Source organism: Colias philodice, chromosome 1, assembly GCF_061535455.1.
Source record: "Colias philodice isolate Cphi_HAF_F1 chromosome 1, ilColPhil1 Martin Lab GWU primary, whole genome shotgun sequence".
NCBI lineage: Eukaryota > Metazoa > Arthropoda > Insecta > Lepidoptera > Pieridae > Colias > Colias philodice.
The window spans coordinates 5,562,329-5,576,358 of record NC_143086.1 but is presented as its reverse complement, the minus strand read 5'-3'; the positions used below and the strand labels follow the sequence as shown (position 1 = coordinate 5,576,358).

The 14,030-nt window shown below is 33.9% G+C and overlaps 1 protein-coding gene across 2 annotated transcripts; it reads left to right on the top strand.

Annotated features, from left to right (window-relative positions):
• Nucleotides 1-222: 222 nt before the first annotated feature.
• LOC149491123 (uncharacterized) lies at nt 223-4,382 on the top strand. 2 transcript variants are annotated; one of them, XM_089705975.1, is made up of 5 exons: nt 223-316; nt 2,888-3,265; nt 3,341-3,472; nt 4,044-4,162; nt 4,304-4,376. In XM_089705975.1, exons 2-5 carry the CDS (start codon nt 2,896-2,898, stop codon nt 4,349-4,351), a joined length of 669 nt encoding a protein of 222 aa, XP_089562101.1. In that variant the 5' UTR covers nt 223-316; nt 2,888-2,895; the 3' UTR covers nt 4,352-4,376. The 2 variants fall into 2 exon arrangements, with proteins under 2 accessions (XP_089562101.1, XP_089562032.1); XM_089705906.1 differs by having other exon boundaries at nt 4,044-4,382.
• The last annotated feature ends 9,648 nt before the right edge of the window (nt 4,383-14,030 follow it).

Sequence of the window (14,030 nt, the reverse complement as noted above, 5' to 3'; positions counted from 1 at the left end):
GAATTAATTAGATCTTTGACGATTGGTATTACAACTATGAAACTAATAGCAAATAGAGGAATACAAGCAGGTAATAAAAAATGAGAAGAAGAATATGGAGTGAGTCGTTCAAGATTTCTGCTTCCCGCGTATTTCCCTTGCTTGCGTTCATTATGATAGCAACACTGGCTACCCGATTCATCTCTAGTCTCTACATCCCTATCTCGGTAATTCCGGGCGAAGGCTCTATTGATTCCGTCCATTTCTGCGTTCCCGGCTGTCCCAAGCAGACGTGAGTGTTGTGCATCTAACTTCTTTGTCTGAAGAACAATAGCAGGTATGTTATTTTAAAACAATGCAAGCATATTAATATGACGATTTGCGATTGTTCCGTGAAAGCGTTACCTTCAAAAATTATTTTTTTAAGAAAACTTAAAAAAAAATTCAATCCTTTGTCTTATTTCTATTTTCGTTTTTATGGTGCGTTGTATAAAGCAGCCGGCGTGGTAAGACGTGTTTATTTAACGTAATGTTTGTTTTCATTAATATCATTTTGTTTAATGACATGTTTTGGTGTCGCTCTGCTAAGCGTAGTGTTGAATCCTACAGGTGGATTGTTTAAAGGTTGTGTTTTTCTTATTAATATTTTTTCCTCTTAATATTCAATTAAGAAAATACCTCGGCAGTTCTAAAATCAATAGCTATGTTACAGCGCAATCTTAATTGCGCATCAAAAAGCTCGAATAAATCAATATATTGACATGTGCGTAAAATGAAAAAATAAAAAATAAAATAATGTTTTCTCATGTTTATTCCATACTTCCATACTAATATTATAAATGCGAAAGTAACTCTGCCTGTCTGTCTGTTACTCATTTACGCCTAAACTACTAAACCAATTTTCATGAAATTTCCTATGGAGATATTTTGATACCCGAGAAAGGACATAGGCTACTTTTTATCCCGGGAAAATGACGCATTCCCGGAAATCCCACGGGAACGGGAACTATGCGGGTTTTTTTTTTGACTGCGCGGGCGAAGCCGCGGGCGGAATGCTAGTATGTTATAAAAAAAGGAAATCAACAATTCAATCAATAAACTTGCGATTGCGATTTTAATGTGCGCATATTTGCAAAGCCGCCATTTTGAACAAGTTGTTGCTAAGCAACCGTGTTACGCCTAGAGCGACGAATCAATCGATGAGCCGGCGCGCGCAGCTGCGATACATCCCTTTGTTTAATGAAATAAAGCGCGTCACACAACCGACCCGAAATTTTGTGGGTAATTTGTAACAGGATGGCGCGGTTCTACAGGGGTCTTAGTACACAATGACAAAAAGAAAAATGATGGTCAGAACGCTGATACCGGATACCTTAAGATACTGTAATATAAAATATTACAGTATCTTAAGATAAAATATTATAGTATCTTCACCGTGTGTGACGCGCTTAATTGACAGTTCAACAAAATTCAACAACGTAACCTAGTAAAGACGACATAGAATAACATGCTATTTCGTTTTGTTAGAATTGCACATTTGCTTAACTTTTTTCAATTACGATCACATATTTATAATAATAATGACCGATACAAGTAATTTTAAGATTTGATTTTACTGATAAACCATTCTAAACATCATAAACAATTTCTGATTTATAGAACTGACGTCGCTACAATTTTGTGTCAATAAACCTTTTATCTTTTTAAAAAAAAGCAACTTAGTTGCCCGGCATCTATTTTGTCTCTGTCGCTGTCTCCTCGCAAAGTTTTGAACGATGCGCACACGAAAGCGACAGCAACACAACTTTTTCTTTAAAATTTTCTCCATTTATCAACATGGATTTCGAAGATACGGTTGTGGTCTGTGCACTTGTCCTTAGAAACTGAAGATGACAGCGAGAAAGGCAATATTGGGTGCACTCATTATGGAGTGATAGACTGAGATTGGGTAAATTCCATACAATGTTTTTAAAATTGAGAACATTTCCAAAAAAAATTTTTCGCTACTTCAGAATGAGTAGAAAGTTTTGATGAAATGTGCAGAATTTTACGACCTGGTATCGCTTATCAAGATACTCGTATTCTGTCTTCAGAAAAACTACTAATAAAAACTACTGTGTACGAGAATAATACGTTGACAATAAATACGTATCTACTATCGCTGCGCCGGTTTAGCGGCAACTGGCCGCCTACCGGCAACGTTTTTGTCGCCGTGCGCGCATTTGCATTGAAACCAATAGATGGGGCGACAGTTGCGTCGCGGGCTTGTCTCCGAACCCGCGGACAAAAAAGTCTCCCGGGAGTTGCGTCGCTTCTTACTAGCCCATAGAGTTGATGCGAGACAAAATAGTTGCGGAGACAAAAGTCGCTCGTGCGCGTTACCTCCAAAAAATCGAAATCTGAATCTAGAATTGAATGCATTGATTACTTGTGAATAAAAATCATCATAAATTAATAAATGCGTTGTGTTTTTTTTTAATTAATTATGTAGATACTTGTCTTATTTCGCTCCTTAAATTTACGAAAGAAAGTATATTCCTGGGACAGGGATTCGCCTGATGAATTTTAAAACTGATATATTATGTTTCAAGTTCGATCGACAAATGTTTCAAGTCCGTATCGATTAATTCACTTTAATCGATGTTTTTAAGCAGGGAGGTACCCTTCGAAGATAAAATTGATAGACGTCAAATGCTGCCTATTAAATTAGCTCGACTATAATATTAATAACTTTGATTTGCGATTTCCATTTTTAAATTATTTCATTATTTTATTTCAAAAACAATTAACTTCTATGAAGTATGAAATACATTTGCGAAAGATGTTTGGACATAGTTAATTTAGAGAACGTCTTCGCACATAATTATAAAGAGTATAATAACAACTGAGATGATTTATTTTGTCGCAGATTCGAAGATGAGTTCAGGCGATGATGATGGTGCCACTCCCGCCAAGCTACATAAGCCAAATGAACCCATTCCGATATTGGTGGTCGGCGACGAAGAAATTATTGAGAATAATGAGGAAGAAGTTCAAGAAATAGTGCAAGATCCGGCTGCAGTCGCTGTGGAGGCTCAAACCGCCTCTCAAAGTGTGGCGGAGCGCGAGATTCACGAAGCGGTCAAGGCGATTGCTGAAGATGAACAATACCATACTGATGATTCGCAGAGCATCGTATCCGATGATGGACATCGCGATGTGCAGAATGTGAAAGAGATTCTGATCCTCAGCGAGATTGATTCGGATGATGACGATGGAGAAGGGGAAAGCGAAACCGGAGACTCCGGTAGGAAGACAAATAAACTTGGTAGAAATGTCTAGGGCGCAATTAATAGTATATTAATACAACATCTATTTACAGACGACGAATACGAGCCGTACGGTGATCACGATTCTCAAATAGATGTTGACAAAATGAAGACAGTGCTGATCGTCAGTGAACTTGACTCTGATGATGATAGTTTCTGCGACGGCGGGTCAGAAAATTCTGACGGTAAATCAGTTTAATAGAAACGCGCGATTTCTGCTTTGCTATAGTGCATTGATATATTGTTTTACAAATTATTCTATTTCATTTGCATAATATTTAAGAGATTTTGCTCAAAATCATCACCATAACACTACATTATAATATCAACATATACATATTAACGAATAAAAACTAACAACGAAGAAACATAAAAAAGAGATGTAAAATCTATAAAGAAATTTCTCAATTTGCATGTAAATCCGATGAATTAGAGGTTGGTGAATCTGTTTATTACTCGGAGGATTTATCTGCAGTTCAATACTTTGTTTTGAAAGAATTTGATACCATTGAAGGTTAAGTATAAAACGATTCGTGCAGCAACGGGAGATGACAAACACTAAAAAAATAACACGGTTGATCATTGCATGATTACGATTACCTTCACTTCTAATTCTGCATGTTCATTACCCTATTACCATCAACACAATAGGACGTTACATACAAAGGAACGCTATACGGCCACTCTTCCTATTTTTGCTTCAGAATCTTATATTTATTAACCGTTTCTCCGTTTAAAAAGTATTGTAACTTGCAGATAGTCATGGTCTGCCGCCAGAATGGCAGATGAATTGCCAGCCTGGCGAGCCACCGATCTATTACCACATTCCATCTGGTGCCGTTACCAATGTTAGGCCTCGAGTACATGGCACAAAGGTAAAGCTACAGATTTTACAATTTCTGCTACATTTATTGCAACTATTAGCATTTGCGGCTAATCTTATGTCGGAAATTTATTTACATGCATTCTATCGAAATTGAAATATTCATAGGATCACGAAAGTGTTTAATTTTCAGAATAAGAATTGTAACAATTTGGGCTATGAAATCAACGAGGAAGAATAAAATAATTCTTTTGAAAGAATTATTTTTCAATTAAAATTAAAATTATTTATCAATTATAATATTATACTATGCAGGTCATTCGGTTGCTACCGAACTGCACATATATATTGCATCATTGTATTATTAAATGTTTAGGATTACGGTGTAACAATTGATGTTAACTATACTTTATGGAATTATGATCTCTTCTATAGACGTTTTACTTATGTAGTAGATTTTTTTTACAAGTAGAAAACATCTGAGGTTGTGTGACTTTGATTTGACTGATTAATTTTTGACTTATATTTTACTACTACTATTATTAGTATAAAGTATTATTATTGAACATTATTATTCATTGAAAATGAAATTGATGTACTTTTAACGTAGTTATAGTCTATCTGTAGTAGGTGTTATGAATGTCTATTTACACAAATGTCATGATCATTATGAAACATTCTTTACTATCGTAGGACTCGAGTAAAGCGTGGTTTGCGTGGTCGTATTGAGATACTATTCTTGTAAACTATTTATTCACCCCATATTTTGTTGAATTAATTTCGGTTCATTGGAAATGGATCGTTAGAGAAAATTATTTTACTCTCAATTTATCTTTACCTAACAAAATTTTTTATTATTCATTTGGAATGTGATAATAAATTAACTATGGGAGCTTTAAGCGTTATAGCGTGATAGAGTAAGATTTTGGACAGTTGAAATTAATTACTGATATTATCTACAAAATTGCCTAGTTCTAGGAGGAGACATGAAATGTTTAGAACGAAATGAGCTTTTACTCAAATAGTTTGTTTGGATAATGTTTGTATATTTTATTTTATAGGCTATCCCCGACTGATTCATTTATATTTTAAATCTTACTGTTGAATCTTAAGGCATTTTTGTACAAACTTATTTTGTAATCATGTTTCATACATAATTTAAACTAAAAATAAGAAGTTATTTACTGTGAAATTGTATCCGAGCCACATAATTATTAAATTTGAGGCTAATGAGGTAAAAGTCTAGTGTTGGGACCGCAGATTTTATTTAAAACATACATTTTGTGTACTTGAGGGTAGTTCAAAATTCGTATACACTTCATTCATATATACCCGACTTTTGGGAACAAGTCAAATATATCAAGAATCTTTACTAATTATTTTATTTAATCATCATAATCATTTAAAAAAAATTCATGAGCTTAGAAACATAAGGGTAGATATAGTTTAACAAATCTTTAACTACCTTCACAATATTTTTTGTGGTCGTAACAATGGAACTTGATAACTGGATCCAAGTCCAGTAGGATTTGACAGGGAATATACTATTTTAGAAGACTTACCTATTATATGGCTCGGGCTCTATGTATCCGATGTATGTAATTAATGTGAATTTTAAACTCTTGATGTAAAATAAATGAATTCGGTGTCATTGTTTTTTTTATTACACCTCAACCAGGAACCCTTCCTTGTTTCCTTATTTTTAAATATATTCCTTAAATTTGAATAGTAGGTACTTAATAATATATTAGTAATTTTTATACAGACTTTTTAATTTTTGTCAATACGAACATATCATTGATACCTTACAAAATAACAATCTTGGAGTATGAAATTCAATATATAATTTAAATGTTGTTTAATTTAAGTCATATTTAGTGAAAATAATTCATTGGTTTTTTTTCTGGATACTGCGTGGTATTCTTTGGACAAGGCCTTGTGGTGTAAGCAGGTTTTGTAGTGTACCTACCTACGTAATAAGTGTGGTGCACATTGTAGAAAGATAAAAAGTACATTAAAAGGAAAAAATGTAATCTTTTTTTTCTTGATACCTAAAGTAGAATATTATCTCTTCTTAATAAGTACTGCAAAATGTTTGGGTTGCAAACGTTGTTTAATGCTATTTTTCACTAAAATCGATGTTATGGTTGTCTATAATAGTGTTTGATAGATAGTGTTTTCGTATGTCTCATTGTTTCATATTAAAATCATCCCTATTTAGCCGTCTTCGGCAGGTTATAAGAACTTAGTGTAAACGTAGAAAAACAACAAGGAATTAAATAAATCCTGACCAAACTTTAAAGTTGTGTTACATGCGAGTGCATTATTGTGTGAATGTTATTGTGTGTGCATGTGTGCTTATGTGTGTGTGGGTCTATATGTCTGTGCACTTGGGTTTGCTTATATTAATGTTGTCTTTTCATACTGGTCCTCATATTATAAGGCATTGTGAAAAATAAAAAGGTATGATGACACAATGTGTACAGCACATTGCTACTTTAATTTTAGAGCTTACGTTAGAGCATCGATAGAGAAAGAACTAGGCTTTTTCTCATAAAATAGGTACTGTTTCTCATTTTATAATATTATATTTTCCATACTTTTACTATATGTCTTTGTATATGTACTGCATTGTGTTGATCGGTCTTACTTTATTTGTGAATACCTTTGTCTGATACATATACAATGTTAGCCAATAGACAGATTTACAAATTTTTTGGCTTGTGCACAATAGTTTCATTTGATAATTTCTCTTTGAGATAATCATTTTTGCCATGCTAAACGAACTCTACTGTTAAATTCCTCTTAATTATTTAGTTTATTGAATTATAACTGTTTGTCCAAATATGAATTGCTATCGACATGATATTATTATTCAATACTAGCGGTCCGCCCCGGCTTCGCCCGTGGTACATGTTTACGTTTTCTCTACATAAGAACCATCCTCGTACTTCAAGAAATATAATAAAAAAAGAATTATCGAAATCGGTTCAGCCGTTCTCGAGTTATGCGCTTACCAACACATTTTGCGATTCATTTTTAGGGTTCCGTAGCCAAAATGGCAAAAACGGAACCCTTATAGTTTCGTCATGTCCGTCTGTCCGTCTGTCCGTCTGTCCGTCTGTCACAGCCGATTTACTCGGAAACTATAAGTACTACAGTGATGAAATTTGATGGGAATATGTGTTGTATGAACCGCTACAAAAATATGACACTAAATAGTAAAAAAAAGAATTGGGGGTGGGGCCCCCCATACATGTAACTGAGGGATGAAATTTTTTTTTTCGATGTACATACCCGTGTGGGGTATCAATGGAAAGGTCTTTTAAAATGATATAAAGTTTTCTAAAAAACATTTTTCTTAAAGTGAACGGTTTTTGAGATATCAGCTCTCAAAGTCGTAAAAAGTATGTCCCCCCCCCCTCTATTTTTATAACTACGGGGTATAAAATTCTAAAAAAAATAGAGGTGATGCATGCTAATTAACTCTTTCAACGATTTTTGGTTTGATCAAAGTATCTCTTATAGTTTTTGAGATAGGTTGATTTAACTGTAATTTATTATATTTGCTGCTACGGAACCCTTTGTGCGCGAGCCCGACTCGCACTTGGCCGGTTTTATATATAAGATTAATGCATATTTTGAGGAATCTAATAATAATGTTGGTACTATTTATTGGTGACTATTTGGGTTTTTGTTTGATTTATTTCTAAATCTACCCTGCAAATTTAATAATCTAAACTGTTTCCTTTAATTCTTTTGAGTTTTTGCTAAAAAATCTAATATATCTGCGAACCTCAGCTGGTTTAAGTGGCAGTTCTATATTTTTATTCCTCTGTTTTCCCAATTGATATTTCTACCTACCGAGTATTTCATAGCTGTTATGGTGATAGTAGGCTGTCTGACCCCTCCTTCAATTCATGTCTTTTTTTTTGTTGTAGTTTAGTCTTACTTGTTACAATGTTAATATTTTAAATATCAAGTGTATATTTTTTTATTTTATTTTAAGAAGCTTTAAGGTATTTCAAACAGTATTGTGATTATCCTGTATCTACTTTTAAATGTTTTCCTATTTAAAATTAATAAGTGCCAGATATAGGGGTCAATAATATGTTTTTCCATTATATTTTCAGTGATCAATTTTAGTGTATTCAGAGCGAAAGCATGCTTGCACAAAATTATTGTGCGCTGTCAATTTTATTAGATACTTAACTTTTTGTTAACAGCTTTAATATGCGATCTAGAACAATGGATGCGAAGATGAAGATTTTGTATAATATAATATAAAGCTAATGGGTTTGTATGTATAGATGCCTGTTGTTCTTTTTGTTTTGAAGAACAATGTAATATTATTATGTACAACAATGTGTTGGATAGTTTATCAAATATTATGTTGGACAGATTTGTTAAATAAGCCAATTCCAATAGAAGTGTGTTATTTTAAAATCTCTTTCGATATAGGTACCAACTAATTCTGGGCTCCTATCAGATTTTGGATTTTTATATGCTGTTGGTGATGTTAATTTTTTCTATTGAGTTATTTTTGTTTCAATCAGTGAGAAATGTATATTTACAATGTATATTTACATATTTTTGTTAAAGAGCAATAATCCCATAGATCACAATAAATTATGTGTACGGTCTATTGATAAAAAATTTATGATGAAAATTTTATGAATGCTATCAAAAATCGGTTGCTTCTTAACAGTGTAGGGTTTTACAATTTTTTTTGCCTAACAGTAAAAATATCACGCATTAAATAATTGAGCTTATGTCGGGAATCCCCGACTCCGCACAAATTGGCAGTATTTGTGAGTTTTTCAAAATTTCACTCATCCACACCTACAATAATGTCTGCAAAACTAAATCACTGAAGAATTGTAACTTGCACAAATGCAACAAGATAATGAAATCCTGGCTTCATGAATTAACGTATAGCGACACAGAAGATCTGCAGGCCGAGACGAACGTCAAAACGCCAAGGAATAGAATACGCTATCGATAGAAATTGACATAAGCGTATGATGTTTTGCTTAAGGATTTGGTCACCCTACCAACGACAACGACGACACGAACAAAATTTTCATCCAGTCGCAATTAAATAAAATTGTTGCAAAACACAATTAAAAATGAAATTTAAGAATTTCCTGTCGTAGTGGTGATTGGAATTTTTTTTTTGAGATCAATGGATAAACAAACAGGTTTTTCATAGAAACGGTGGCTCCTAGAAAAAAATGTATTTAACCTTTTTTATAGATAATTAGATGATCTACAATTTTGGTTCAGGTGATTGTATGATAAACTTACCGTCTCGGCGAAAATCACAAAAACCCTATTTTTTTATATTAATTGACCTCGAAATTTTTATTTCCGAGTACCAGAATGACGGGAGATTTAAAATATAGATTTTGAACAAATTTCGGCAAGATTGGAATTTTGGTCGTGGTCGTCGTAGTCGTTGGTAGTGTGACCGAACCACACACGACCCTCTTATACACAATCACACTTTTTGTTAAATAAATATTATTTCTATTTGTCCAAGTGTTCCTATGTAACTAAACTTAAGACTTTTTAGAGACCTTGTACATCGTTTCTTAGATCCAAGACACAGGCAACAGCCTAGTTTGGATCTCTTGTAATACTGTAATGCACTGCTTTTTTGGTAAATAAAGATTTTTATTGTTTTTTTTTTATTTATTTTTTTAACGATAGGTATAATAAGGTTGGGTCGCCTAAGATCGGATGTGACATAAGATCGGATGCATGGAATAACTCGCAAACTAGGCAATATTCTCTACTGCTACCAACACTACTAGATCCGCCATTTTGTTCTGCCCCTCTCTTCACTCTGCGGCCGGCCAGCGACCAGACGGGACGTGTACACAGGTGATTCAGCAGAAAAGGTGTATTTTGTGGCGAAAATCGTCGATCCGATCTTACCTACAAAATTTTGATGGCTCATTGTGGAGAGTACTTTCATTGAAATAATGTAATTAATTATTTTGGGGCAGAATTAGCGAATCCTCTTTCCATCTGTATACTTTGATTACGCCTAGGACGTTCACAACCCAAGATCCGATCTTCCCTCCCAATGCCGAAGATCGGACCGAAGTTTAGCTCTTGACTGCGCCTTATGCAATAATGCACAATAATTATTAACTTTTAATATATTTAACTATCCAATGACGCTATGACTATCAGACCTTAGGTACATTTTCATTATTTAGTCCTAGAACACGGAGGATAAAAGTTTGAGAAACTTAATTAGGATGAGGAGGGAAGACCGGACTAAAAAAACGCAATAAAAAAAAAACTTCTTTGTCAAATTTTTTGAGGAATTTCCTGACTCAATCATTGATGCTCAATGTATGGACGTAAGTCCGGATGTTTTCCTAATGTTAACATTATTATTAAACGCATAGAAGTGAAGATACTACATAGTCCGATCTTCGGCCGAACTGTTATTTTCTTCACTATGGTAAGTCGAAAAAAGTCTGCTTTTTAGGCTCTAAATTTGCTTAGATAGATAGCATCTACGCAAACCAAAAAATTAGGGGTTAAACAATATTTTCTTGTCATCAATTTACAGTTGACCGCAACAGAAAAACGACATCGAATCATGAGAAATAAAATAAAAAATACAGTACGTATAAAATTTTCGGCATATGCGTCCGATCTTAGGCGACCCAACCTTAATTCAAGCGGGGATAAATCCATCGAACTACAATCTGAGTTAATCAATAACTAACACATTTCTTTTACCTATTAAAATTTGATGTGATTCATGCGAATTTTTTTATGTAGGTAATCGTGTATCGTTTATCATCTTGTGTACGGTCTATCCATTTAAAAAGAGCTACGATACCAGACACAAACACAGACGAACAAACATGCGTTGTATGAAAAACAATTAAAATTTTCTTGTTTCTTGTCTCTAAGAATTTCTTGTTTGAAACGACGTCCTTTTAAGTATATAAATATACCCCACAGGAATGAAATAAGAAAATACATGTTAAATACTCCGAAAATACCTACGTGTTGGTACTTACTGTGTTTGGTAGGTACATTGTATTGATTATTTCTTTCAAAATATTTGTAAAATTAATACCTACATTGAACTTTAAGATTCCCTTTCTATCTATTACGCTTTCACGCCTAAACCGCTGAACCGATTTTGATAAAACTTGTAACGTAAGTGTATTAGTAATTAGTATACCTACTTATTAGCCTTAGACAAGGAGGAGGGAAAGGGTTTTGTCAAAATATCAAAACTTGGGAGCGATATGTTCAGTTGTCATGTGATTACAAAAAATGAAATAAATTCTTGTTCAAGATAAATCTATAAATTAATAGAATGTAGACACAAAAGCTAGTTCTATCACAATAAAGCTCGAAGCATTGTATTGAAAATCACGTACAACGTGTACCTAGACAACAATTGTCGGTAACTTAATCCCTTGCCCGGGAACGTTTCTATAATTAACAAATCAATACCGTACCTAATGGAAAATCACCGGCAGAGCCCGGTAGCCTTGACGTAGAGAAGCATGCGCCTAAAATCCTATTGATTTTCTGAGTGCATACGATATACTGCAACTACAAATTCAACCCTATTTGTTAGGCAGGATAAGGTTCCTTATTACATCTATGCATATCCTGAGTGGGCGTTTCCACAGCTATATTACATACATATAGAACACTAGCAGCTATCCTGCTCTAGACACGTGTAATAATTGTGCAGTCTTTTGTAAAATAATTCGTTTCTAACGCCATATTTGCGCCCCCTGGCAATTTTTACCTATTAAGCTTGTTTTTTATGACATAGGAGGCAACTGGGTAGGTTGTCTACGTAGGTAGGTAAGACCACCGCCGCCCATGATCATTTGAAGAGGTGGGGCCTTAACAAATACGTTGATCACCTTTAAAGGGCAAAGGTTAAGGAAAATTTTCGAACGCCTACTGCTCGTCTGCTCGCCTTGTGCGATTCAGTAATCTAAAAATAGTTGAAAATGTACGCAGTATCCATGATAGACTTTTACGCAAGAAAAAGGGGCAGCTGATGGTTCATATGACTAAGTAGTCACGACCGCCCCTAAATACTTGTATCTTTTAACTTTTTTGTACCAGTAGTTACTGGTACTAAAAAGTTATAAGATATGCTTGTAGTTTTGCAGGAGCATAGTAGCTATGCCTGTCTGCTACCAGCTGGGATAAGTATATCAGTTTGAGTTTGAGTTTAATTTAACAACATCTTATGACTTTCACAGACCACACCCTAAGCATTTTGTATTAGGTTTTCCATTTGAATATTCTGTATATAAGTGATTTTGTTTCTCTTATGCAAATCTACCCTCATTAAACTCACACATACCATGCCTTTCTTCTCAACCTTTTCTGTATATACTTACCTATATATATATTTGATCCATATATTATACTAGCTGTGCCCCTCGGATTTACCCGCGTGGCTCCGCTCCTGTTGGTCTTAGCGTGATACCTATAGCCTTCCTCGATAACCCTTAAAGCTTTTCTGTCACTTTTTTAGTACATGTACTTATTGCCGTGTAAATCTTGAACGTTCCAAAAAATCTAGAAAATTGACTACGTTGGAGAAAGTACGATAACAATCCTTTATTTTTCATGCCAATTATAGAGAACATTTGATTCGTGTGCTAGGTGACTGTTGAATTTAGGGATTCCCGGAATTAGTGATGGTTTGTGTTTCTGGTCAATAATAGCTTTAATGAAATAGTTTCCGTGTTTGATTTCTATTGATTTAACTTTCTGGTGAGATAAAATGTTGTTTTTGCTCTAAAGATTATGAAATATTCAAAAAATTCTATGACAAAATATTCGAAATATAGCTGGTCCGTTTTTTGGGACAGTGCCGTAGATACAGGTAACTAAGAACCATTTGGCATGTCCCAAGAAACGGACGTTACCATGATTCGTACTTTAATAAAATATCACTTTTATGGGATTTTCTTGCTTTAGAGTCTTTAATTATATGTAGTTTTTTTAATTTTAATTAAGTTCAAAATGACGAATATAATCTAAGATCACTTAAATCTGTTGGGTCTACAATAGAACCGGGAGTTCCTCGACCTCCACATGCATTTCGTCTAAATGTCCTAATCATCGGCCAAATATCACTTCACATTTAGAAAAACCATTATTATCTGTATTACATGAAACCAAAGGTTGCTTGACACGAAATAATAAATGTTATTCAACATTCCATACAACTAAATAGTGTGATTGAGCTCGAGAGGGCTCAATTATCATTTGTTAGGTATTTAGTTAAAATTGAAGATTTTTTTGTTATAATAGATAGTGAAAATACTGTGATACAATAAAACAATAAAATGCTACTTGAAATTGTTTTCAATTGTGTTATAATAAGTGAATATTTTTGTTTTTCATTTTTATTTTATAAGCTGTATTACAGCGTTGTCCGTTTTTTGAGACAGCAATGAATACGGGGTTCTTGGCAAAGGCCGTTTTAACGGACATCCTGAAAAACCTACTTACAGAAAATTTGTTTTATTTTTTTCTCAACTATAGTATTTTTTAATCAATAACTATCACTAAAACCAATTCTGAAATATCTGGGTACATTATTTCAGGGCTTGCCGTGTTAAGGGATAAATGGGCTATCTAACACCGAAACAATTTTTCAAATCGGACCAGTAGTTCCTGAGAATCGCGCGTTCAAAGAAACAAACAAAGTCTTCACCTTTATAATATTAAGTATAGATTGCGAAAATACCATATGAAATACAAACACATAGGAAGTAGCAATGCCTACGCGATACACGCAAAATCAATATTTCAGCGAATTAATCCTGTCCTGACCTTTAACCTTCTATTGCGATGGAATATTATCATTCACAATACATTTTCATTTTGCAGATAATTTT

Excerpts from the sequence above, each read along its gene's own strand:
- LOC149491123 (XM_089705906.1), top strand. The coding sequence starts at position 2,896 with ATGAGTTCAGGCGATGATGATGGTGCCACTCCCGCCAAGCTACATAAG. Across the intron at positions 3,266-3,340 it reads AAGCGAAACCGGAGACTCCG|ACGACGAATACGAGCCGTAC; the intron begins GTAGGAAGACAA and ends ATCTATTTACAG. Across the intron at positions 3,473-4,043 it reads CGGGTCAGAAAATTCTGACG|ATAGTCATGGTCTGCCGCCA; the intron begins GTAAATCAGTTT and ends TGTAACTTGCAG.